Source organism: Henckelia pumila, chromosome 3 (assembly GCF_033568475.1).
Source record: "Henckelia pumila isolate YLH828 chromosome 3, ASM3356847v2, whole genome shotgun sequence".
NCBI classification, from domain to species: Eukaryota; Viridiplantae; Streptophyta; class Magnoliopsida; order Lamiales; family Gesneriaceae; genus Henckelia; species Henckelia pumila.
In genome coordinates this window covers 32844910-32871157 of record NC_133122.1, presented here as the reverse complement: position 1 = coordinate 32871157, position 26248 = coordinate 32844910, and the positions used below count along the sequence as shown (strand labels likewise).

The following is a 26248-nucleotide window of genomic DNA, read 5'->3' as shown; positions in this document are numbered from 1 at the left end:
CCGGATTGTAATTTTTTACAAAAATCACAAGACCGAATTTTCTCCGAAAGGGACAGAGAATTCGAAAATCCTCTTGAATAATATAGACTGAAATTTCGAAAATTGCTAGACTGAAAAGCTTGTAATTTTCGAACACTGCAGTCTTATTTTTAGATAATTTCTAGACTAGATTAAGTTATAATTGCATTATCACTCTAACTTCTTAAAGCCCACAATCCATAACTTAAGCCCAACAAGCCAAGCCCGTTGTTCTAGAAATTAATATAAAATTCATCGTGACTCTGATTGATAAACTAATTTTACCAATGTGCACAGAAACCATTTCTGCATCTTTTAAAGTCAAGATAATTTTTCTGAATCCGAATTCAGTGATTTCCAAAAATGTCCATCCCTATGTCATTTTAGGAAATTCCACTCCCTTTAGTTAAGAAGTCCAACTTCTCTTTCATTAAATTTAACTCTTTAAATTTAACTATCTCTACGGGGTTTTAGTAATCCATTACTTGTGTAACCCTAAATGGTTCAGGAATACAGCTAGCCGTGGGCTCACAACTCCTTGTGACTCGGAACAATAATTTCCGACTTACCCATCGAATCATGGTAAGAGCGCCTAGCAACATCACCCCATGATTCCCTAGGTATTACTGATAGTGCTTGCAAGAACCAGTAGATTTTGGTTAGCGTACAGTACGGTCCCTTCAACCAAATATCCCGATCGAATCAACAACCATTGGTGCATCGAGAGTCGTTCGAGATTCGATAACTATGCATAACATCTTGGAGATCTATTAGTGACATCGCATGTGTTACTAGGAACACCAAGTAACCTAAAACATATCATGTACTCTGGCCAGATATTCGTCACACTAATATCTCCTCAGATCGCATAGGATATCCACACTCGCAAGTATGTGGTGAATCCTTGACAACAAAGCATCGAATCCTATATGTGTCGTAACTGTACCCAATTTCGACACCTGATGACCCCAATAGAGTCGGTAAACGAGTCAAAGTACAGTACTAGCATATAGAGTCTCAATGATGTTTCAAGTAATAAGGACTAATGGTGTACAACCAAAACCGCGGACTTTATCCACTCGATAAGTGATAACCACTTGGAAAGTCCGAATAGGATAGTTCGATCATTCATCATATGAATATCCATTTGCATGCTTTGAACATCTCTATGTTCCATACCAATGAAACGTGGTACTCGGCATCGCAAATGCTAGTCTCAATCTCGAGCGATCCTTATCCTTATTTGCGGATGGCTCAATTGACTAGGAACAGTTTAGAATATACAGTGACTATAAGATGTGTTTCATGATAGCCATCCCCATGTGCTACCACATCTTACATACACTATAGTATATTCAAGGTCTTTATCAAAACAACAATAGTATATCATAATATAACAATATGAAGAAAGATAAAGTCAATGTCATTATAAAAGTGTAAATTATATTAAACAAAAGATTGTTTTACATAGAGTCATAAATGCTCTTAGCCACAAGTTGGCTAACCGGGCACCCACTCTTTCAATCTCCCACTTGCCCTAAAGCCAACTAGTCATACTACGTAATCACATTGCTTCGCGATGTTTGTCAAACAATGGTACTGGCAAGGGCTTAGTAAGCGGATCAGCGATATTGTCTGTAGAGGCCACTCTCTCGACACTGATGTCTCCTCTTTTCACAATCTCCCGGATGATGTGGTATTTCCTCAGTACATGTTTGGACTTCTGATGAGACCTTGGCTCCTTTGCCTGAGCAACGACACCCGTGTTGTCACAGTACACCGGGACTGGACCAACAGTTTCAGGAATTACACCCAACTCTTGGATGAATTTCCTTATCCAAACCGCCTCTTTAGCAGCAGCTGATGCTGCAATGTATTCTGCCTCAGTGGTGGAATCCGCTGTGGTGTCCTGCTTGGAACTCTTCCAAGAGACAGCACCGCCATTGAGCACGAATACAAATCCAGAGGTTGATTTCGAGTCATCCACATCACATTGGAAGCTAGAGTCGGTATAGCCTTCCAACTTCAATTCTCTCCCTCCATAAACCATGAATAAATTCTTAGTCCTTCGCAAGTACTTAAGAATATCCTTCACGGCTTTCCAATGCATTTGACAGGGATTGGCTTGGTATCTGCTCGTGACGCTCAGAGCATAGGCCATATCCGGTCTGGTAGATATCATCCCATACATGATACTACCTATGGCTGACGCATATGACACGTGTGTCATCTTCTCTATCTCTTCGTCAGTCTTGGGACACATAGACTCTGATAGAGAAACTCCATGACACATAGGTAGATGTCCTCTCTTGGACTCATCCATAGAAAACCTTTTCAATATGGTGTCGATGTAGGTTGATTGAGTGAGTCCTATCATTCTTTTAGATCTATCTCTATAGATCTGAATTCCTAGAATATAGGATGCCTCACCTAAATCCTTCATCGAGAATCTACCTGATAACCATATCTTTGTTGACTGCAACATCCCTACATCATTCCCCATGATTAGGATGTCATCAACATAAAGTACTAAGAATGTTACCGCATTCTTAACTACTTTCTTGTACACGCATGGTTCCTCCGGATTCTTGATGAAACCAAAATCCTTTATTGTTTCATCAAATTTCTGGTTCCAACTTTTTGATGCTTGTTTGGGACCATAGATTGATCTCTGAAGCTTGCATACCTTATGCTCGCTTCCCATGGATGTGTATCCCTCAAGCTGCGTCATATAGATCTCTTCCTTAATGTTTCAATTAAGAAATGCAGTTTTTACATCCATTTGCCATATCTCATAGTCATACCATGCTGCTATGGCAATAAGGATTCTTATGGACTTGAACATTGCTACTGGTGAAAAAGTTTCATCATAGTCAACTCCTTGTCTTTGAGTATAACCTTTTGCCACCAATCGTGCCTTGTAGGTCAATACTTTTCCATCAGGCCCAAGCTTTCTCTTGTAGATTCATTTGCACCCAATTGGAACAATTCCATCGGGAGGATCTACTAAAGACCAAACTTGGTTAGAATGCATCGAGTCTATTTCCGATTGCATAGCTTCAAGCCATAAATTCGAATCCGCATCAGAAATTGCTTCCTTGAAGTTTCTTGGATTACATCCAATGTCGGGTTCACTTTGATCTCCTTCAAGAAGAAGACCATATCTAATAGGAGGCCTAGAAGTCCTCTCGGATCTCCTAGTAATAGGCGTGTCTTGTGATGATTCTTGAGGTGTAGGATCACTATTTTGTATCTCGGGTTCTTCTCGAATTTCTTCGAGTTCCATCATCTTGCCTTTCTTATCCAATAAGAACTCCTTCTCCAAGAAGGTGGCATTCCTTGAAACAAACACTTTTGTTTCAGCAGGATGATAGAAATAATATCCGATTGAATTTTTCGGATACCCTACAAAATAACATAAAGTGGATCGACTATCCAATTTATCTCCCACTGTCTGCTTCACGTAAGCAGGACATCCCCAAATTCTCAAGTACGAATACTTAGGAGCTTTGCCATTCCATAACTCGTATGGTGTTTTATTTACTGTTTTAGTGTGGACGTTGTTTAACAACAATACCACCGTTTCAAGCGCGTAGCCCCAAAACGAAGGTGGTAGCTCAGTGAAGCTCATCATGGATCGAACCATGTCCAACAAAGTTCGATTGCGACGCTCCGAAACACCATTAAGCTGAGGTGTCATAGGAGGAGTCCACTGAGAGAGAATCTCATTCTCTTTTAGATAGTCCAAAAACTCGGTACTTAAGTATTCTCCACCTCGATCCGATCGAAGTGCCTTAATACTTTTACCTAGTTTGTTTTCTACTTCAGCCTTGAATTCTTTGAACCTTTCAAATGCTTCAGACTTATATTTCATTAAATATAAATACCCATACCTAGAATGATCATCAGTAAAGGTAATGAAGTAGGTTTTGCCACATTTAGTACCAATCCTAAATGGACCGCAAACATCTGTATGGATCAAATCCAACAGATTTTGACTACGCTCAGGTTTCCCTTTGAAAGAAGATTTATTCATTTTTCCCTTTAGGCAGGACTCACAATTAGGTAGAGAGTTAATATCAGACATATCAAACATGCCCTCTCCCACTAGCTTGTTCATCCTCCTTGAGGAAATATGACCTAGCCTAGCATGCCAAAGGTTTGCCGGGTTTTGACTATCGTCCTTCCTTTTAATTGTTGTTACCGGTTTATCAACATAATTAATTGGAACGTCTTTTAATTTTAAGCTATATAGATCGTTTTCAAGTTGTTTATTTCCAATCAAACATTCAATCTTGTAAATATTGCAAATCTCATTCACAAAATTGCAAGAAAAACCATCTCTATCAAGCATAGAAATAGATATAATGTTTTTGACCAAATCCGGAACATATAAAAAATCCCTCAAAAATAACTTAAAATTGTTCTTCAAAACTAAATAAATGTCTCCTATGGCTTTAGCTTCGACTCTAGAACCATTCCCGAGCCTTAGCTGGGTCTCACCCATCCTTAGCTTACGACTTCTTGTCATCACCTGCAAATCATTGCAAATGTGAGATCCACATCCGATATCCAATACCCAAGAAGAAGTATTAAGCGAAACATTTATTTCAATGTAAAACATACCCTTTGCAGTTCGCAACTGTTCGAGGTATTCCTTGCAGTTACGTTTCCAATGACCGGGTTTCTTGCAGTAATGGCAAACGTTTTCATCTTTTATCCCATTTGAAACCTTGGCCTTTCCCTTCTTATTTGGTACAATCTTCTTGGGCGGGACAGAACGTTTCTTACCCTTTCCACTTGGTCCTTTCTTAGAGTTAGAAGAGGAGCCAACCAAGAGTACCGGTTTATCCTTCTTTAGTGTGGCTTCATATGTGACAAGCATATTGACCATCTCTTCAAGGGTGGCCTCTATCTTGTTCATATTGAAGTTCATCACAAAATCGTCAAACGATGAAGGAAGTGATAGAAGCAACAAGTCCGCGCTAAGTTCATGCTCCAAAGTCAAGTCGAGTGTTACCAACTTTTCAATGAGCCCAATCATGTGCACCCCATGCTCACGGACCGAAGTTCCATCTCACATGCGGCTCTTCATGAGCTCTCTGACGGTGGCATACCTCTCCGACCTTGACTGAGCTCCAAAGAGTTCCTTGAGGTTCTTGTGAATGTCAGCAACATTCACGGCATCCTCGAATCTCCTTTGAAGCTCATCAGACATCGAAGCCTGCATGTAGCATTTAGCCTTGATATCATGGTCCCACCATAAATCAAGTTTGGCCAACTCTTCCGGACTTGTATTAGCCGGGGCTTCCTTCGGAGGCGGCTTCTCTAACACGTAGAAAGATTTTTCCGAAGTAAGAATAATTTTCAACTTACGGAACCATTCCGTATAGTTTGCGCCAGTCAATTTGTTTTGTTCGAGAATTGAAAACAGTGGATTGCGAGAAGTCATTGTAATAATATACTGAAAAGGAAACAGACAATAATCAATGATTGTTTAATTAATTTACTAAGACATAAAATATGGCGAATTTTATTTTTATGAATTACACTCCCACTATTTTAACGATTTCACTACCCTCTAGTGAAAACGGGAAACTGTTTTCCTTAGTGAGAACATGGAGTCTAATTGACAAATCATGATCTCGAATAATATCAGCCAACCATAATTTTCAAAATGTAGAGCCCAATTACTTCCAAAGTAACCCCCATATTTTTACCTCATGTCCAATAAGTGCCCAATAATATGACGCCGTTTATTGTGACATGTCAAGATAACCCATCAATATTAAGTTGTGATGGACGGTCGCCATGTGGATCCCCAATAATATGAGCCAATCCCATGGGAGTTCCACCCAACTTACAACATGTGTCGATCCAATGTACAGTTTTTCGACGAACGGGCCCCCCCAATAATATGAGCCGAACCGTATCCGCGGGTAGCATCTCATACATTGATCGTTGATGGAAGGTAGGAATATTTAAACAATATTTAAATTCCTTTTTATTAATCTTGATATCAATTTTAAATCATATTTAAAATGAGGGATTTTAATTTTAAAATTTTGTCTCATCATGCAATTTATGTATGCTTGCGGGATTCATACAATGTAGTCTAAACATTCATACATCAATAATATCATATATTATTTAAGGATGATCGATCCCATTAACTAATCGACCCGTGGTTGCCAATCACGAGTCTAAGTCCAATCCTATGTGATATGTAAGTATGCAATGCAATCCTATTACATTGTGCTTCCAATTTACATTTCTTCGGTCTTCATTGTCTGCTGGGCCCACCATTTCTTCAAATCTTTGTCTCCCACTAAGTCTAATAAATTTACAATAAATTTCGATGACAAATATGGGATACATTTTAGGGGTGGGAACGGGCCATAAACCAGGCCCACTTTTATTACATATGACAATCATATTGGGCTATAAACCAAGCCCATTAATAAACACCAACAACAATAAAACAAATATAAATCACCTAACATACACCTAAAATATTGGTCATGACAATCGATCATCCTTTATCCATTAATTAATTCAATAATTAAATAATTGGATAAACATGCAAAGGCATCATAATTTAAAAGATAAAATCATATTTTATCTTATCCATCCATAAGATCATATCTTATCATAAATTGTACCAAAATAATTAATTTTATAAAATTTAATTTAACGGATAAAATTTATAAATTTTCCAAAAATTCAAATTTATCCAAAAATCAATTTTAAAATTTTCGGACTCGAACAATTCGATCCGATGCCTCGTGAACCAATCAAAAACAATTTTCGATCGGATCAAAAACTAGAATTTCAAAAAATTAAAATTTTAATTAAAAATTAAAAAATAATTTTTTCGGGCCGCCCGGGACAATCCCGGGCAGCCCGTGCCCCAAAAAGGGCCCGGGCTGGGCAGCCCGTCGCTGCCCTTGGGCAGCGACGCTCGCTGCCCGATTTGCCCATTAAAATTTAATTTTAAATTTTCGTTTTGTTTCAAAAACCGAGGCTTAAAAATTTTGTACAATCGATTAATTTAATCGTTTGATCTGAGCAACCTGGCTTTGATACCACTGTTGAAAAACGGTGTTCAGATCAATTAGAATTGATACCCGGTGCAGCGGAAGTTTAAAAATTTATTTTATTAATATGGAACGATTCCATATCTGGGTATCAAAACTTTACGATTAAATTGGGTAAGTAAAACAAATAATCACTATTAAATATTTTACCTTGTCAAGCAAAGGCTTGATTGTGGACTCCAACAGAATTTAATCTGCTCTTCTTATAAATCCCGGGAACCGATGACTATCACGATCTATCTCCGGAATTAGGTCCACGAACGAAAAGCAGAAACCCTCTAATTGATTGCACTAGAAATCAATCAGAAGTTTTACGTAGAGAATAAACAGATATGATCTGTTAATCCGGATTGTAATTTTTTACAAAAATCACAAGACCGAATTTTCTCCGAAAGGGACAGAGAATTCGAAAATCCTCTTGAATAATATAGACTGAAATTTCGAAAATTTCTAGACTGAAAAGCTTGTAATTTTCGAACACCGCAGTCTTATTTTTAGATAATTTTTAGACTAGATTAAGTTATAATTGCATTATGACTCTAACTCCTTAAAGCTCACAATCCATAACTTAAGCCCAACAAGCCAAGCCCGTTGTTCTAGAAATTAATATAAAATTCATCGTGACTCTGATTGATAAACTAATTTTACCAATGTGCACATAAACCATTTCTGCATCTTTTAAAGTCAAGATAATTTTTCTGAATCCGAATTCAGTGATTTCCAAAAATGTCCATCCCTATGTCATTTTAGGAAATTTCACTCCCTTTAGTTAAGAAGTCCAACTTCTCTTTTATTAAATTTAACTCTTTAAATTTAACTATCTCTACGGGGTTTTAGTAATCCATTACTTGTGTAACCCTCAATGGTTCAGGAATACAGCTAGCCGTGGGCTCACAACTCCTTGTGACTCGGAACAACAATTTCCGACTTACCCATCGAATCATGGTAAGAGCACCTAGCAACATCGCCCCATGATTCCCTAGGTATTACTGATAGTGCCTGCAAGAACCAGTAGATTTTGGTTAGCGTACAGTACGGTCCCTTCAACCAAATATCCCGATCGAATCAACAACCATTGGTGCATCGAGAGTCGTTCGAGATTCGATAACTATGCATAACATCTTGGAGATCTATTAGTGACATCGCATGTGTTACTAGGAACACCAAGTAACCTAAAACACATCATGTACTCTGGCCAGAGATTCGTCACACTAATATCTCCTCAGATCGCATAGGATATCCACACTCGCAAGTATGTGGTGAATCCTTGACAATAAAGCATCGACTCCTATATGTGTCGTAACTGTACCCAATCCCGACACCTGATGACCCCAATAGAGTCGGTAAACGAGTCAAAGTACAGTACTAGCATATAGAGTCTCAATGATGTTTCAAGTAATAAGGACTAATGGTGTACAACCAAAACCGCGGACTTTATCCACTCGATAAGTGATAACCACTTGGAAAGTTCGAATAGGATAGTTCGATCATTCATCATATGAATATCCATTTGCATGCTTTGAACATCTCTATGTTCCATACCAATGAAACGTGGTACTCGGCATCGCAAATGCTAGTCTCAATCTCGAGCGATCCTTATCCTTATTTGCGGACGGCTCAATTGACTAGGAACAGTTTAGAATATACAGTGACTATAAGATGTGTTTCATGATAGTCATCCCCATGTGCTACCACATCTTACATACACTATAGTATATTCAAGGTCTTTATCAAAACAACAATAGTATATCATAATATAACAATATGAAGAAAGATAAAGTCAATGCCATTATAAAAGTGTAAATTATATTAAACAAAAGATTATTTTACATAGAGTCATAAAAGCCCTTAGCCACAAGTTGGCTAACCGAGCACCCACTCTTTCATATCACTCCTTGGTAAGTCCCTTTTTCTTGTTGTTCTAAATAGTAAACCGAGTTACAAGGAAATTTGTTCCGATGACTTGTATTTCGAATACTATTTTTACTTTTTTTTCCATCCTTCTGGAGATCTAAGTTTTTCTAGTATAGAAAACTCTTTTTCTTATGGTGGAATTTCCTGAATCGGAGATTTTTCCCATCTACGAATTGTCATTCGATTTTTCTGAAAGGATAACCTTCTGGGTTCTATTTTATGTTCTCTATATAGAACCGGTTGGTCTTGAATTTGAATGTATGTTTCTTGAATTAAGGGAAACTTGATTCTTTCTGGGTAGATTGCTTGAGCAACCTTTTCAAAAATATCTGAAATTTTAATAAACTCATTTCTAATAAATAATTCTAAATGGTAAGTATTAGAAAGAGCATATGAAATTTTATATGTAATAGAATATGGTCTATTACCTTCTTTCATCAATCTTTTTTCCTTGAAATTTTAATGCAATGTCAAGGCACGACTAAAATCTATATCGGCTAAATTGTAGGATATTCTTGGGTAGATAACTCCTACAATTTTTTCTGCACATAAATTTCCTGAGATAGTTCCCAGAATACCATCTTGTATATTCCCCATTCTTTTATCGCATACTACGATATCTATGGGCGAATCTATTCCTTCTTTAAAAGTGGCTTTGATCATTATTTGGATTGCTCCAATATGAATCCAAGACATCGTCTTTGCTACTTCACTTTTCAGTTTTTGCAATTCTTCTCTTATTTCTTCAAAAGGAATTAATTACATTTCAATCTGATTACTAGTTAATTCCATAGGGATTGTCATTTCCCTTCTGGATACCTTGTAAATCAGATTGTTTCTTCTTTTTCTAAGGCCCAGGTTTCCTAACACTCTTTCCACTTGTCCTGCTGAAAATCCTTGATATTTTTGTAGAGTAGGATTTTCTCTCATAATTCTCTGGATCATATTATGAGATATAGTAGTTTGACTAAAAAAACCCAGCCAAACTCTCATGTGTTTCTTGTCGAAACACTTCCTCTTTACTCTGATTCTGATTCTGATTCTGATTCTGATTCATCCTCAGTTTCTTCTAATATTTCTTCCTCGTATATACTTTCGTTTGAGGGTATATCCTCAAACTGATATACTTGGATTAGATCTTGAAAGAAGACCGCATCATCCATGTCTGGTGTTGCTTCAAAGAGTTTGACTCTTTTCTTCTCATTTTCTAGACAATTTGTTGAGATATGTCCTCTTGCTCCACATGTCCAGCAGTTACAATCCTTAAAATTTTCACTTGCTCTTGTATGAGTTCTTCTGAAAGTTCTTTTGGATGGTATTCTTCCCTTGTTTTGAGATGAACTCATTGCTGGGGATGTTCTTGCAGGTCCGCTTCTATTTCCTGATCTATAAGATCTGGCCTTTTGTTTGGACCAAACTGTTTTTGGTTTCCAAGAACTCCACATTCGTTTGTTATAGGGATTATTTTTGAATTTCTTTATTTTAAATCTCTGTGATCTGTTCCCAATGATTGTTGGAAGATCATTTTCTTTACAACAGAAAGGAGTACGTTTATTTATACCCCTTATCTTCTTGTAGTTTTTTTGTAATACTGTCATGTGACACCATTCTGCCAATTTTCCTTTTAGAAAAGAGGCGCGTCTTGCCAATGTGTCTGGATTACCCGGAACGTATTCTTTTATCAACATTTCTCTCCAGGGACTTGACATTTTTGCAAAGAATAGCTGAATAGCTACGTTTTCCTCGACTCCTGAATTCCATCTATATTTGGTGAATAACATAATATATTCATCAACTAGACAGATGTCGTGCAACTCGAGACTATACAGAACTTGAGTATATCTTCTCTTTTTCTCTGTATCTTGATTATTGAAATAGTCTACCCTATAAATTGTGCTTTAAATAGAGTAGTCATTCTTCCTCCAATCTCGCTTAGGTATTCTCCTCCTAAGACTGATTCTTTGGTTTCTGGCATGGTCATTTCCCAAGCTATCTTGATCGATCCCATTAGACTCATTTCTAGGAGTTTAATGAATCATTCTTTATTGAGATCTAATGTTCCTGCTGCAATTCTCATAGCTGACGTCCAATCGTCTATGAGATCTTCCCTGTTTTTAAAGTCCAGAACATCAAGGTTTAACATAACCCCATAAGGATGTATCGGATCTAAAACAGTTTTTCCGTAAGGAGTTTGATGTATTGGTATCTTACTCCTTCTTGTCCTGGTTCCCGCTGGATGTGAATTTTCCCCAATCTGGAACTTACTATATGGTTTTTCTGTTTTAACCACATATCTTGGAGGATTTCCAATGGGTTGCTCACCCTCAGGAAAATTTATTTTTAGATCTACTACTTTGAGATTTGCAAATGAATCTGCAAGATCTTGTAGATCCTCGAGATTTAATCTTTCTAAAGTAGTCATCAGATAGTATTTTTCTCTGATACTGCTTTTATAAAATTAATCATCATTTCTTCACCAGTTAAAGTTTTTTGTACCATTTTGGTTTTACCTTTTTGATGTAGCAAAGACTCAGTACCAAACGAGAGTGGTAACCTTCCTCCTGTATTTCCTTTTCTAGAACCAGAGTGTGTTCTAGATTTATGATTTTTGTTTGCAGATCCTTTAGAGTTCCAAGAATTTCTTCTTGTTTCCCAAGGATTTCTTCAATCTGCCGAGGTATTTCATACAGCCGATTGCTGTAATATTGTACCGTCTTTTGAATTTCTCTAAGATCTCCGGAGAGTTTAGAGGAATCTGGTGTAATTTCTAAAAATTGAGAATTATAAATCATATTTCTTAATCTCTTCAGAGCGTATAAAAAGACCCAAGTCTTTTTAACTTCTATTGTAGAGAATCTATTTTAAATAGATTCACTTGTTTATGAGATTTCATGTAAGTAAAGTCCTTTTGGTTCAAACTCTTGTTTGAATCCATGGTTTGTTGAAAATCTCTTCCTCATCAAAGAAAAATATGATTTAATGAATAATAAAAGTCTGAATAAAATTACCTAGGTTTTGATACCATTTTTTGAGCCTAAGGAAAGAATTAAAATGTCATTTTAATTTAAGTGTATTATAGGAAATTTTTAGTTTGAATGACATATCAGAAAACATTTTTGTAAAAAAAGGGACATAATTAGGAACGAATAAAGTGTTAGTATATTTTTGGAAAACGATGAAAACTTTAGGAACATAATTCATTATTATTCCCTTCCTGAAACCGTTTCTGATGAATTTGATACCTAAAAGTTCTAGATATTAGTTAGAATAAATTTATAAGCTACTAAGGGATATATAAAATATATGTGTATATAGATATATAAATTTATAATTGAAAATCTTTTTACAAACGTAATCATTTGGTATATACTAGCATTTTAATTTCGTGTCATGATCCAAAAAGCAAATCACTAAACGTACCAAAGTTTAATTAGTAAAATTTGAGTTGCATAGCGTTATCAACAACCGGTGGGTAAAACTCAAAAAAAAAAAAAAAAAAAAAAAAAAAAAAAAAAATCCATTGGGTTTCCCTGATCTCCAACTCACTCGGTTATTTAAATTTTCATACATTTATTAATTTACGCCAAAATGTAAGAGATGAAATTTAAGAGTTGGATTTAAGAATTTTAGTGAAAGTATATATTTATATTTTGAAGTCATTTTATTAAACATTCACAATAATATTATTTTTATTTTTATTTTTTTACAAGAAAACTCGTAATTCTCATTAACTAAATAATGTCATACATATTATAAATTCTCTAACCAAATTGGAAATTTTTTCTTTTTTCAAACAAGCGGGGAAGGGAAAAAAGAAGAAGAATATTATAAGTTGAAGCATCCTTTTCTAAGTTGAACAACGTGGGATCACACGAATCATTTGTATGAGCAGATCAGCCATGTTCGTAGCAACTTTCTAATATAATTATCATTATATATTATTCCAACGTGTCTATTTGTTCTTTCGCTAACTATTTCTGCGGGTTGTAGATTTTTTTTCAAACCATTAAGAAAATATATTTTAATCTAGGTTTGAACACACTTTTCTCGTTTTGAAGTATCTTGAAGTGTTAATTAAGAAAGATTACGGTAGTGTTTGAGATTAATTTTAAGAAGCATATTAAGAAAAAAACTAAAAAAGTGTTTCCTATAATTGTTTATTTACCAATTAAAAATTGAATTTTGAAAATATTTTTTTTTTTTTAAAAAAACAAATATAGTGTCTAACTTTTATTGTCAAAATAATAATATTTGGTATGTGTAGTATAAAAAAAATTCATTTTCAAATGTAATCTTAATTTAATATAATAAAAATCAAAAGAATTCAAAATCATTGAATTCCGAAAATGAGAAAATCAAGGGGTTTTTTTTTAAAATCATGTGTCGTGGATGAGCTAATTGCACCAACATCTTTCGTAAAAAAAATGAAAAACAAAACAAAATAACATCAAAATTATTAACATTTTAGTTTAGTTTTTTTTTTTTTTTTTTGTTCAAATCAGGCACAAAACCTCTTATCAATTATCATAGGGATTATATGTGTCGAGTTTTTATTAAGGTAAAATATGTTTGATTTTTTTAAAAAAATATAAAAACGTATTAATCTACCAATAATTTTTTAAAGAGATTTTATGTCTTTTAGACTCTAACTATGTATCATGTAAGGCGATTTCACGGATTTATATTTGTAAAACGGGTTAAACCGATACATATCCGGAGTACAAAGTAATAAATTTTTAGGCATAAAAATAAATAAATTTTTATGAATCAGATTAAGAAATAAATCTGCCTCACGGTAAATATATATATAATACGGATCGACTCGTATTATATATTGAACGAAAAGTAATACTTTAAACATAAAAAAAATAATATTTTTTTATGAATTTTGAATTAGAAATTTAAACACAAAATTGATTCTTATTACAAGTTTTTGTGTTAAGACTTTGATGGTAGGTGCAGTAATCTCCATGTATAATTTATAAATGGAATCATTACATGCAAGTAGTTATTCCATATAATTCATTTAAAAAAAAAAAAAAAGAATTTATTCCATATAATTTATTCTGATAGTTTCATTCATTATTCTTCAAGTTTCCTATGAAAAAAAAGGTGGCAAGTGATGAGAGACAGCTGAAAAAGCTGGCGAGGCCTTTAAGAAAAGGAAAGGAGTGTTTGGAGAGTCAAACAAAACCTGACAGTTTGCCAACGAAACTCACCCACAATCTTGGAATACACGGAAACCCCAAATATTTTCTTGAAATTTCCCCAAAAATTTAAAATCAAGAATCCCACTTTCGATTTGTAGTAATTTATGGGGGGAGAAAATGCCGCAGGCCTCCTTTTTTTTTTCATTCTTTTCCAGCGTATAAACAGGATTATAATGTAATAAATTATTGATGATTCCTTTCACCTTTTGTGGTTTTTATGCCAGCTCCAGAGCTGTTTGCTTGTTCTTGGTGAATATCATTGGTTTCCTCCCGTTCATCTGCAATCCAAATTCTTGATTTTTTTCCCTTGGAAATTCCCGGAATATTTTGGACGAAGATCGACCCTTTCGGAAGTTGCACCATCCAATCAAATCATTTCAATTTGTTTTGTATCCTTTTAGAAGAAAAGGGTTGGAATCTTCAATCTTTGCTTGCAGCTGAATTAAGGTTTATTCTTTATCTGTACCATTTCTAAATTGGGATTTGACGGGGGGGAAATATTTTTTGCTGGGATCGTTCATTTCTTGGTATTTGTGTTGGAGGTTGGTGGGATTGTGAAGCATTCATCTGAGCTTTCTGGGTGAAGATTTGGTTTTGTCTTTCGTTTGTTTCTCGGTTGTTGGGATATAAATTGGTGCGTAGGTGTTATTGAAGGTGGTTCTGGGTCTAAAGTATACAGCTTGGATTTGATTGGTAAATCAGTCTGCAGATTTTTTCAGATTGATTTCGTTTTAATATCCTTCTTTAATAGGAAACTTCAAGCTACTTATTATTCTTAGAAAATCGATTGGGACTAAGGTCGTATAACTTTGGGGTAAGATAAGTGTTAGATATTGAATTCAAGTTTTTGGTTGTTTGAAATCTTGAATTTTAATATGGGGAAACATGGAGGAACAAACAAGAAAACATTGGGAGATAAAGCAGGGGAATCCAATTTGAGGCAAAGTAAAGCTAGTGAAAATAGTCCAAGAGCTTATGATAAGGACACTGCCATATTTATTTCTATGTCGCAAGAATTAAAGAACGATGGCAATATATTGTTTCAGAGGAGGGACTATGAGGGCGCAATGTTAAAGTATGAGAAAGCCATAAAATTGCTTCCAAGAAACCATATAGATGTATCCTATCTACGGAGCAATATGGCTGCTTGCTATATGCAGTTGGGTATTAGTGAGTATCCAAGGGCGATCCATGAATGCAATTTAGCCCTTGAGGTCACACCAAAATACAGTAAGGCTCTCTTGAAGAGAGCTCGGTGTTATGAAGCATTGAATAAGCTAGATTTGGCACTAAGAGATGTTGGGACGGTATTGAAGACGGAACAAAATAATATCATGGCAAGTGAAATTGCAGAAAGGGTGAAAAACACACTAGAGAGACAAGGCTCAAGAGCAAGTGAAATTTCGATAGACTTGATTCCTTTACCTGAATATGTGGAGCCTCCTCCTCTTTCGCCTCCAATTAAGGCATCCAAAGAGAAGACTAAGAAAAAGAAAAGCAACAATGTAGTGGAAAAGATAGTTGATGACAAGATGAAAGAAAATAGGGATGGGAAAGAAGGTGACAAAAAGGAAATGAAAGGAAAAACTGGAGAAAGAAAAGCTGATGACATTGTTATGACGAGGAAGTCTGATGAGCGGATGGATGAAAAGAAGGCTGAGGACAAATTAGTCGTTGAGGAAGAGAAAATTAGTAATGGTGTGGGTGAAGAGCCTAGTAGAACTGTGAAACTGGTATTTGGAGAAGACATAAGATGGGCTCAGATTCCCGTCAACTGCAACATGCTGAAGCTTAGAGAAATTATTTCTGATCGGTTTCCCAGCTCCAAAGCTGTTCATGTCAAGTATAGAGATGAAGAAGGTGATCTGGTCACAATTGCCACGGCAGAAGAACTGAGGTGGGCTGAAGCAGCTTCAGGACATGGTTCTGTTAAACTATATATTGTTGAAGTTAATCCCGATCAAGATACCTTGCGTCAAAAGGTTAAAAGGCTTGAAACAGAAGCCCAGCTTGACACGAAACATGTTACTGAAAATGGACATGTGGGAAGAAGAAAAGAGTTACGGAGTGAGTCATCTTGTATCAGCGATTGGATCATTGAGTTTGCTCGATTCTTTAAGAACTATGCTGGGTTTGACGTTGATGCTTACCTAGATCTCCATGAGGTGGGAATGAAACTCTATTCTGAAGCTATGGAGGAGGCGATCACGAGTGAAGAGGCTCAAGACCTTTTCAGCAATGCGGCAGATACATTCCAAGAGCTGGCAGCTTTGGCTTTGTTTAATTGGGGTAATGTTCACATGTCCAGGGCAAGAAAGAAGGTTTATTTTACTGAGGATTCTTCTAGAGAATCTGTTCTTATGCAGATCAAGGGTGCTTATGATTGGGCACAGAAGGAGTACGTAGAAGCTGGGAAAAAATATGAAGAGGCACTGAAAATTAAACCAAATTTCTATGAAGCTATTCTAGCTTGTGGGCAGCAACAGTTTGAGCAGGCCAAACTTTCTTGGTATTATACAGTCGGTACTAATATTGATCTAGAATCGTGGCCTTCAACAGAAGTTCTTCAGCTTTACAACAATGCCGAGGAAAACATGGAAAAGGGTATGCTGATGTGGGAAGATGCGGAAGAACGCCGTCTCAATGAACTGTCCAAGCCGAAGAAAGTGGAAACCCCGTTGCAGAAAATGAAACTGGATAACTTGTTCAAACATATCTCTGCAAATGAGGCCTCAGAACAGGCTTCAAATGTTAGATCACAGATATTTGTGCTTTGGGGTACCATGCTTTATGAAAGATCTATTATGGAATTCAAATTAGGACTTCCTGTGTGGCAAGAATGTTTGGAGGTTGCTGTCGAAAAATTTGAACTTGCTGGAGCTTCTCCCACTGATATTGCTGTTATGATAAAGAATCACTGCTCCATAGACACTACATCGAAAGGTGATGCTTAGACTTTAGCATCTCAGGATGTGTGATATTTTAGAATTAAAATTTTTACTTCAAAGTCTTCTAACATCTAAATGTGGTTTCAGGCTTGGGATTCAATATCGATGAGATTGTTCAGGCATGGAATGAGATGTATGAAGCTAAAACGTGGCAGAGAACCATTCCTTGTTTCCGATTAGAGCCACTACTTCGAAGAAGAGCTTCAAAACTTTATTATGCCCTTGAACATGCGTAGCTGCTCAAGTTGATGTATCATGGAGAAATCGAAGTGTAACTACTACGGAGAATCCCTTGGCAAGAATTTGGGCTTATTGCAATCTGGTGAGTATGATAAAATATTTGGCCATTATGTTATAGTAACAAGATTTTTTTCTGTTGGATCCCAAGTCCCAACTATAAGAATAGTTGAAATGACCTGAGTTATCTGTTATCTAAAGACTTACATGACATATGATCTCATGGACTTACCACAGCTTTGGTTAAGGAAACGAGAAATTTGTTCAAACGATCTAGAAAGATCAATAATGTCTGCCAGTTATTTGTAATATATAGCTTAGATGCCGAATCTAAAGTAGGTAATAAGTTGCGTTAAAGTTAGTTCCGAGGTAATTTTAAGCTCATGATGTTGAGCTTTGAGGCATCGTGCCACGAGTAAACATATACTGATATAGGAAAACTTTATATGATGATTGATCCATCAATTGATCTCGTGGTTCAAATCCCTATGGTTTTAAGTCATAGTCGAAATGTGGTTTTTCAGATTTATTTGCTCCATACCATGTGGGATGTCTTATTAATTGTCTGCTTTCGGACTACCTTTGAAAGGATGATAAAACTATAAGCTTGAGGGGGAATTGGATCAAAAGTGAGTTTCTGTCTTCACCTAAATTCATTGTGCTTGTTAAATCATTTTTTTTTTTTTTTTTTACAAAAACTCGTGAGCATGCATTCTTTGAATGAGGAATCTGATGCAGCTAGATATATATGAAACATAACAAACTTTGGTTTTTGTGGAAGTCTCCTGTATTCTTGTTTATTCGTTACCCGCAAAGTTTAGATGATAATTCATCTCCTTGCAGGTTTCCTTCTTCTGGTGGGGTATTTTGTGATGAACTACAGTGGAAAATCAATCAACTGATATGAATTTTCAAGTTTCATGGGATGAGTTTCGAGGGAGCGAATCTCTTCGCCAACTTAGCATCTCTCCCCATCACAGTAATTTCCGAGAACATGAAAATATATAGTTTTTGTTATAAATTAATTTTTACATGTTTTTCACTTTTCTTTTTCTTTTTCTTTTTTTGGTGAAGAACTTGTATGGATAGTGTTTTGCTGTGAGATTTATGTAACTGTAATTTGGTTTTTAAGTCGGTTTAATATTTGTCAATGGATTGAAGGAAGCGGCTGGTTATCATTTGTTTCATGTTATCATGGACTTAGGTTGTCTCTTTATTCATTCATTGTTTTTTTTTTTCTAGTTTTGAATTCCATCAGACGAACACCAAGTAATTTTGTCAGTAGGCAGAATACTTCCATGGTAGTATGATTGGATTACTAGAATGTGGTTTAATGTTTCATGTTTTTGTCCATAGAAAAATAAATATCACATTTCGGATCATATTTTCTTTTTCATTCGTCACAAATATTTAATATAATTTCTATATTTAATATTTTATATTAATCTATCCTCATCGTGGAATACATTAACTATTTTTAATATCATTCTCAATATACGTAAAAATACGTACAAGTCTTGTATATGGAGTAACAGTGTCATAATCTCACAAGGTAAAGTACTAAGCGAAGCGCAAGAGAATTCCATATTTTGATGTTTAAAATTCAATGGAAGGTGAAAAAGCTACAAATTCTAGCGAATAATCCGAAAAAGGAAAAATATAGAGAAACGTGCTTTTCTTATCTCCCAAACATAACCACAGTGCAGCATAGTATTTATGTAGATATAGGAAACTACAGAAGGAAATACACATAAATTGCACCTTTTACAACATTCTCGTACCAATAAGTAAATAAGAAATACAAGAAACTTCAAAGATACCAAAATCAACGTTTGCAGACTGGGCATCACATATTTTTCTAATATATAATCTAGTAAAAATTGATCCTTCTCACCCAGACACCTTTCGAAACTAATACAACGAAGTTCCATCGCGAAACTGCTCAAGAATGGGCAGCATTTCGACCTAAACCAACGCCCAAACCTAAAGGAATCGAATCGGTTTTTCTATTGTGATTATGGCCATGGCTACAGTGAGAAGAATGGACATGACCGTGATGCGAATTTGAGGTATTCTTCACATCAATTACTACTTGGCCATTTCCATTTGTTCGACTAGCATGATCGATGGATCCATTTGAATGGATGGCATTTCGTGTCATGTGCATCATCCCAATTCCTTCAGATTCATTCATTGATTCTTCAGCGCGCTCGATATCTTCATTGTAACCATTTATCAAGAAATCTGTGCAGTTCTTCTTACAGCCATGATCATAGGGGTTACGGAATCTACCACCTGGTTCTCTTAGGTAGCTGTACCGCATCATGTTTGCCATTTCATTTGTCGTAATATTGCGAGCAATCTTATATCAGAAAAGTGAATCATTTAGGAGTCAACTATAGACCGTATCAGAATTAACTACCTGCTGTCAGATTATAAGAAAAGAATTGACATTCCTAGGGCATATTTGGTAAGGGAACGTGGAAATTTGCCGAAATACAAAATCCTATTATAAAGTAAACGTGAATGCTTATATGCAAGAAAGCCGAAATTAGAGAAAATGCATATGAAATTCGTACATCGAAGAACAAATTATTGAAATCAAAATAGCAATCAAAGCAATCCCCATGCAACTGAAAGAAAAATGACCAGCATATGACATGAACTAGCCAATATGTAGCTGTTGATCCTGAAGTCTGAAAAGTGCACGACTAAGATGCCGACCATGCAGATGTGCATGGAGAAAGAAAGCAGCGTAAGAAAAACGACTGACAAGCAAAACAGCAAACAGAAGCAGACTCCAGAAGTGTACCTGAGAGCCCTGTACAACAGTCAAAACTGCAACACCGGAAAGGAGGAAAAAGTCTGCAACCAAAAATGATAACGCAGCAACATGCTGATTACCAGCATGGCTTAACCATGCGCCAAAGGTAGATGGAGCCGTTGGGTCAGTCAACACTCCTGGGATGATAAGAAAATGCTAGAAGTGGATAAAAAGCCATAAAAGATACAGCCACATATAATATCTATTAAGGCTAACTGGGAAAAGAAGCTTAAATTCAAATCTTACTTATAAGTGCAACTGCTCCAGTAATCAGCATTGCAACAACTTCCAGAACAAGAAACAAGAAGAAGTCCCACTTGTTTTTCTGTTCAAGAAATAAACGGGTAAGGTCACGACAAGTAAATTTTTCACATTGTTTCCCACTCTCTCTCTCTTATTACATGTAACGACTAACAAGCACAGAACTACATCTGAAATGTAAATGAATGCATTTATGCATAAGCGGTTATGAGAATATAAAGTGAAACGATAAAGATAATGACCCAAAATCTCGCCATTAATTATTTCATTAAAGAGTGGCAATATGATTTGTGATATGATATGACCCCACAAACAAGAAACTCATAGATGTATTAACAACAGTAGCATTAAACGGAGTTAAGAAAGAGTTGAAGCACCTTGCCAATGCAATTAGACACCCATGGGCAATGATGGTCAAATTGTTCAACGCAGCGATCACAGGTGGAACAATGCTTTGCACGAAGAGGACGAACAATCTAACAAAGAAAAAGAAAATGTATGATAGAGCATAGAAATAATTTAGACAGGGGTTCGTTAATGGAGGGGTATGCAGCATTGAAGTCAGAAAGAAATAGTACCTTGCAAGTTGAGCAAAGTTGTGACCAATTCCCAGCAAGCAAAGCAGGATTATTTACCTCAACCTTCAGCAAAGGTTCCTAACCAAAAAAAATGAGTTTTATTCAAATATTTGTTAATTTTAGAGAACAAGAAGATTTTTATTTTTTATTTTTTTTTGAGAAAAGAACAAGAAGATATTTGAAAGAAATTAAAACTGAACATGGGGCAACTTACATCATCTTTCATGTTTTCTTGATCATGTCTATTCATTTTGATAAACCCGGGATCCTTGCTACAATAAAAATGTTCAAACAGAGTTAGGCTATTGGACAAACCCCGTGCATAATACATATCAGAATGATCAGGTTTGACTGTCTTTCGCTGTAAGACAGAGAAAACAATAACTATCAAGGAAACATGAATGCTCAAAAGAGTTAAGTCAAATGGAAATTGCAAGCTGAATCTAAACAAAGAATGCAAGATTCAATTTCAATCGAAAAGAATGAATACCATGACTACTAAAAGGATATTGACTCAAATTTTACGTGGATAAACAAGAAATATAGCCAAACAAAATCAACAGCTGCTGGGTGCGCCACTTAAACAACGAATTAATTGTACCATTATTTTGGCACCAACATAAAATATATTTATGATCTCAAGGTTTCACAAACACACACAACAATTACTGCCCAAAAACTAGTCAACCTATAGGTAAACGATAAAACTAACAAAGGTTCAAGATATGTATAATTTCATCCTTGAGGGTTTATATAATCATGAAAGTAATGATTGTTTGCATCAAATATTGCAGTTGGTGAGCAAAATGGACCAGCTTCCAACCATGCCCAAATTATCGAACTGAACAAACAATGTCATTACGCATGTCAACTACTTCACCGATTATTGGCAATAAAATAATATTTAGTAAACTATCTCGAAAAGTTTAAATATTTTATTTTTTTTTTATTTTTTTTTTGAAGCCGTTTAAATATTCAATATAACTGAAGAGTTACCTGCTACATCTATAAAAGAGAATCAGTCCAGAGGTTGCCAAGAATACACCCATCCAAGCAAAAAGACCAAAACCAGCAGTTAATCTTGGCAAATTAGAAGCTGTGAAAACAAACATTTTTTTTAAAAAAAAAATTACATGCAAAAGGGCAATGATTCATTCAGGTGGTAGTACAAATCAGGAGAATTACCTGTAACAACCGAGTGGATATATGTCACAAGCATTAAAAAGATTATGCACCAAAGTAATGGAGCAAGTCCTAATTTTGAAAGTTTGCCAAGGAAGCTATTGTTATCCCACTTTTTGTCGAATAACTTTCTAGCATTTCCCTGCAAATCAAATTCAAGTAATTGATAAGAATATGTCAGCAGCATGCATAAAAACAGAGATCCCGAGTTTTAAAGCTTAAACATAAAATATGTAAAAGGGGGAAAAAAGAAGGAAAAATCACATTGTTTGCCCGTATAGACTACATTCATGAACTGATGCCCAAAGGATTAAAATTCTCATAATAATCTTACATTTAGATAGTTAACTTTTGAACTAAGTCAAAATCCTTAATTTCATCATCGATGTCTCAACAATTAGCATTGACAAAACTAAACATGATTAAATAGTTTGCGAAATACCTACAAGGAAAAATGCGACTTGTCTATGATTCTTATCAGCGGCTAGCTGAGCAGGTGTAAGACCAGTATTGTCGGTAACCATCAAATCTTCCTTCTTCCCAGCCTGCACCAAAACAGTGCATGCTTCTAAATTACCCCTAATGGCAGCCCAGTGAAGGGGGGTGCAACCTATAAGCATCAAAATCATTTTAATCAGGATAATGTGCTTGTCGCACTACAAGAAAAATGGAAAAAGCGTAAACTGCACCAGCAATCATTTCAACTAACCTTCTTTGTCCTGCCGTCCCCTGTATGCATTTAGAAATAGCAAAAGCCGTATGCAATCTGCAAAGCCCTTGTAAGCTGCCCTATAGTTGTTCCAAAAAAAAAAATTAAGAAGTCCAAAATTGATTAATTCCTCAAAATTCAGATCAATCGCATTCAAAAGACACTAACATTAGCTTGTGTGAAAGTAGATCGGGAATTAGAGAATAATTACATGTAGCTATTTTAGCATCTCAACCTAACGAATAAATCTTAACGCCAACGGATATAGAGAGGGAAACATTAAGATATCATTAATGACATTACAAATCAGCTTTAGGAACATCACTCCACACAATCCTTATATAATCCAACATTAACTGCTCACAATTAAACTGTACAATAACATTAGCAGAAAGCAAAGGAAAAAAATAAAAGCAATAGCTAAGATTGACAGTAAACCAAAATCAGGTTAATAATCTGAAGGGGGGTAATTAGGTACATTTGTTACCAAACATGCCTCCAAGTTCCATCTAGTTGTGTTTCTAAAGTGTCTAGTTCAGGAGAAACAACGATTGTGTAGAAACCAACATGCTAGAACTAAAATTAACTGCAACATAAAAAAGTTAAAAAAAGAGGAAATATATGCTAAACTTTCAACAAGCAAACAGGTATACTTGAGCAGTGGAGCTATGTTCTCGAAATTTTCTCAAGTTTATTATACACAGTTAATTAACAAGAGAATATATGGATGGTTGGTTATACAAAATACAGCATATAGGCCTTCTTTACTAACAGAAATTCAATGCAGCATGCTCAAAATCATAATGAACATTGGTCACAGAAATCAAACCCAGGATGAACAAAATTGTAGCAAGCAACATACTTTTCCCCATAAATAATTGTGGTGTTCTCAGACATCTTGTTTCAATGAACAAATTATATCGAATGTTGGATGACTGAGATTACATAAAAGGGAAGAAAACAGTCAAATCAAGTATTTAGTATTTACTGAAACACAAGAATAACAATTACATTTGTCAAGTACCAGTGTAAAGGGCTTCTTCCATCATTATCAGGAATATCAGGATCAGCATTCCACTTAGCGACTATGTGATAAAGAAAAGCAGTTTGACCATATTGTGCAGCAACATGTGTTGTCTGCAAATACAGGAAGTGCACATAATACACAGGAAAAGGTTGAACGCTAGAAAATAACAAATTTCTTTGGAAAAATAGAATAAATAAGATAAAAGGATCAAACTAACAAGACCAAATCCAATACAACACTCAACTTTCAACCCACTAGCACACAAATCAGGCAAACTTCAAATAGTCAAATATTCAGGAAAACAATGCCTCGATTTGGAAAACATGTGCTAGTGGGTTGAAAGTTGAATATTGTAGTTAAAAATTCAGGAAAACAACGCCGCGATTTGGAAAACATGTTCTGGTGTTTCCATCGCCTTGAATATTTGCAGAAAGTGCGCCTTAAAACTTCTCGATTGTAGACTCTCATCATAATCGACACGTCAGCAATTTTAAATTCTTCTGATGACCACTTTCTAAAAAGTAAAAGATAAAGACATTGTATATGGAAGTAATTCAAAATGTTTCTAGGTTGCAAACACTTCCTGTAACAAATATTTTGATGCCTGAACAACCTTTTATAATAACTATTCAAACAAACTAACCAATAAATACTTGAGATGAAAACCACGAGATTAAAAGTATACCTGATAGCCGTTAAAATCAACTGAATTGACCCGAGCACCCTCCTGCAACAGAAGTTCAGCAACCTGGGTTGCACCCCTAACAGCACTCCAGTGCAGAGCAGTTTGACCCGTATTATCACGTGCATTAATATCAGCTCCATGCTGTCGATCACACCACAAAAATTATCAGAACACCAGGTTCTTTATTATTTACGAGAAGGCAAAACGAAAATGGGAAAAAATGAAGATTTTGCACCACCCACGTCCTCCTCTTCCATTAAACTTGTAATCCAAGCCCTAATTTTGAGAAATTAACATTTGTCATCAACCACCACCCCCAATATTAACCCCCCCTCTTATATTTTCGGGGTCCTGAAATTTAAGGCGTGTAGCTCCACAGAGAAGAAAAATAATAAAATGTGACAACTTTGTTACTCAAAAGTCTTGTGTTTACTTTTGTGATTCACAGCTCCTGGATGCACCAAAATCTGATGGATATGTTACATAACTTAACTCCAATACTTCAACATGTTTCTAAATATCAATCACATGCATTATAAACTCTCGTGCAATCAGTGCAAATAGTCAGAAAGGACGAATCATGATTTTAAAAATGTCTCAGTCAGAGGCTCTCCGTCAAAGGTATATCCCTTCTCACGATCAAATAACTAAAACAATTCACATCCTCGAAAACAGATTCCCAAACTCACTATACCAGCCAAAGTCAACCCATTACTTCATCAAATCCATTTCCTAATATTCATTGTAAATAACAATATCCAACAATCTAATGATGCAGAACCAATGCCAAGATACCAATTGAACACTAACAAAATTTACATGGTCGAAATAGCTGCAAACCAAACCAAAGAAAACAAAACCTCCAATACCTCTATGATGTATTGCGCGGCGGCAGTCCGGTTATTGAGTGCGGCCCATTGAAGTGCATAATAACCTAGGGCATCGGGCTCCGAGACCGAGCAACCCTCGCTCTCGACGAGCCGCTGCAGCTTCTCCATGTCACCATAAGCGGCCGCCGTGTACACGTCGTTCCTCAAGCTCTCATCTTCAACAACCGCCGCCGCCGTCTTTCCACCATTGGAGGAAATATCTCCAGATTCCACCTCGTCCACCACCTCGATCTCCGATGCCATATGCAAATCGGGTTTCGCAATCGGAAATCGGTTGGATTCAATACAAGGAAATGATCAACAATGCGTGTTAAAGCGTCGTTTGTTGACCAATTATTATAAGGTTTTCTCTGCCAATTATAAGGTTTTTCTTGGAAGGTTAGGCTGTACCCGTAGGGGCCTTAGAGGCCAGATTTTCTTTTCTTTTTTTTAACATTTTTTTCCCTTTAAAACAATAACGATAAATCATTTCAGTTGAATATTAGATAAGCCAAGTCTTGTCGCATAATGAACTGAGAAAGTATTGATAAAAATAATGAAACATGTGATTATTTGATAATACATTAAGTCATTTCACTAATTCGAAAACAGTAAAAGTCTTATTTTCGTTTAGCTATTCGATTATGAGAATTATGATTGGTCTCGAGATTGAGAGATGAACCAGATTT

The 26248-nt window shown here is 35.7% G+C and overlaps 2 protein-coding genes across 3 annotated transcripts; one reads left to right on the top strand and one right to left on the bottom strand.

Moving 5' to 3' along the window:
• The first annotated feature begins 14191 nt into the window (after positions 1 to 14191).
• LOC140887078 (protein PHOX1-like) lies at positions 14192 to 18579 on the top strand. 2 transcript variants are annotated; one of them, XM_073294106.1, is made up of 4 exons: positions 14192 to 17182; positions 17275 to 17509; positions 17949 to 18053; positions 18268 to 18579. In XM_073294106.1, exons 1-2 carry the CDS (start codon positions 15115 to 15117, stop codon positions 17421 to 17423), a joined length of 2217 nt encoding a protein of 738 aa, XP_073150207.1. In that variant the 5' UTR covers positions 14192 to 15114; the 3' UTR covers positions 17424 to 17509; positions 17949 to 18053; positions 18268 to 18579. The 2 variants fall into 2 exon arrangements, with proteins under 2 accessions (XP_073150207.1, XP_073150206.1); XM_073294105.1 differs by lacking the exon at positions 17949 to 18053.
• Positions 18580 to 19084: 505 nt separating this feature from the next.
• LOC140890416 (protein S-acyltransferase 24-like) lies at positions 19085 to 25974 on the bottom strand. The gene is made up of 13 exons (XM_073298183.1): positions 25560 to 25974; positions 24691 to 24831; positions 24003 to 24115; positions 22979 to 23058; positions 22716 to 22879; positions 22273 to 22411; positions 22084 to 22183; positions 21302 to 21359; positions 21088 to 21165; positions 20887 to 20985; positions 20495 to 20573; positions 20237 to 20385; positions 19085 to 19786 (listed from the first exon to the last, which is right to left on the bottom strand). Exons 1-13 carry the CDS (start codon positions 25821 to 25823, stop codon positions 19367 to 19369), a joined length of 1884 nt encoding a protein of 627 aa, XP_073154284.1. The 5' UTR covers positions 25824 to 25974; the 3' UTR covers positions 19085 to 19366.
• Positions 25975 to 26248: the final 274 nt, after the last annotated feature.

Coding starts and splice junctions, on each gene's coding strand:
- LOC140887078 (XM_073294105.1), top strand. CDS start 15,115: ATGGGGAAACATGGAGGAACAAACAAGAAAACATTGGGAGATAAAGCA. Junction 17,183..17,274: donor CATAGACACTACATCGAAAG/GTGATGCTTAGA, acceptor ATGTGGTTTCAG/GCTTGGGATTCAATATCGAT.
- LOC140890416 (XM_073298183.1), bottom strand. CDS start 25,823: ATGGCATCGGAGATCGAGGTGGTGGACGAGGTGGAATCTGGAGATATT. Junction 22,880..22,978: donor GGGACGGCAGGACAAAGAAG/GTTAGTTGAAAT, acceptor TGATGCTTATAG/GTTGCACCCCCCTTCACTGG. Junction 22,412..22,715: donor GACAAGTCGCATTTTTCCTT/GTAGGTATTTCG, acceptor TTTGATTTGCAG/GGAAATGCTAGAAAGTTATT.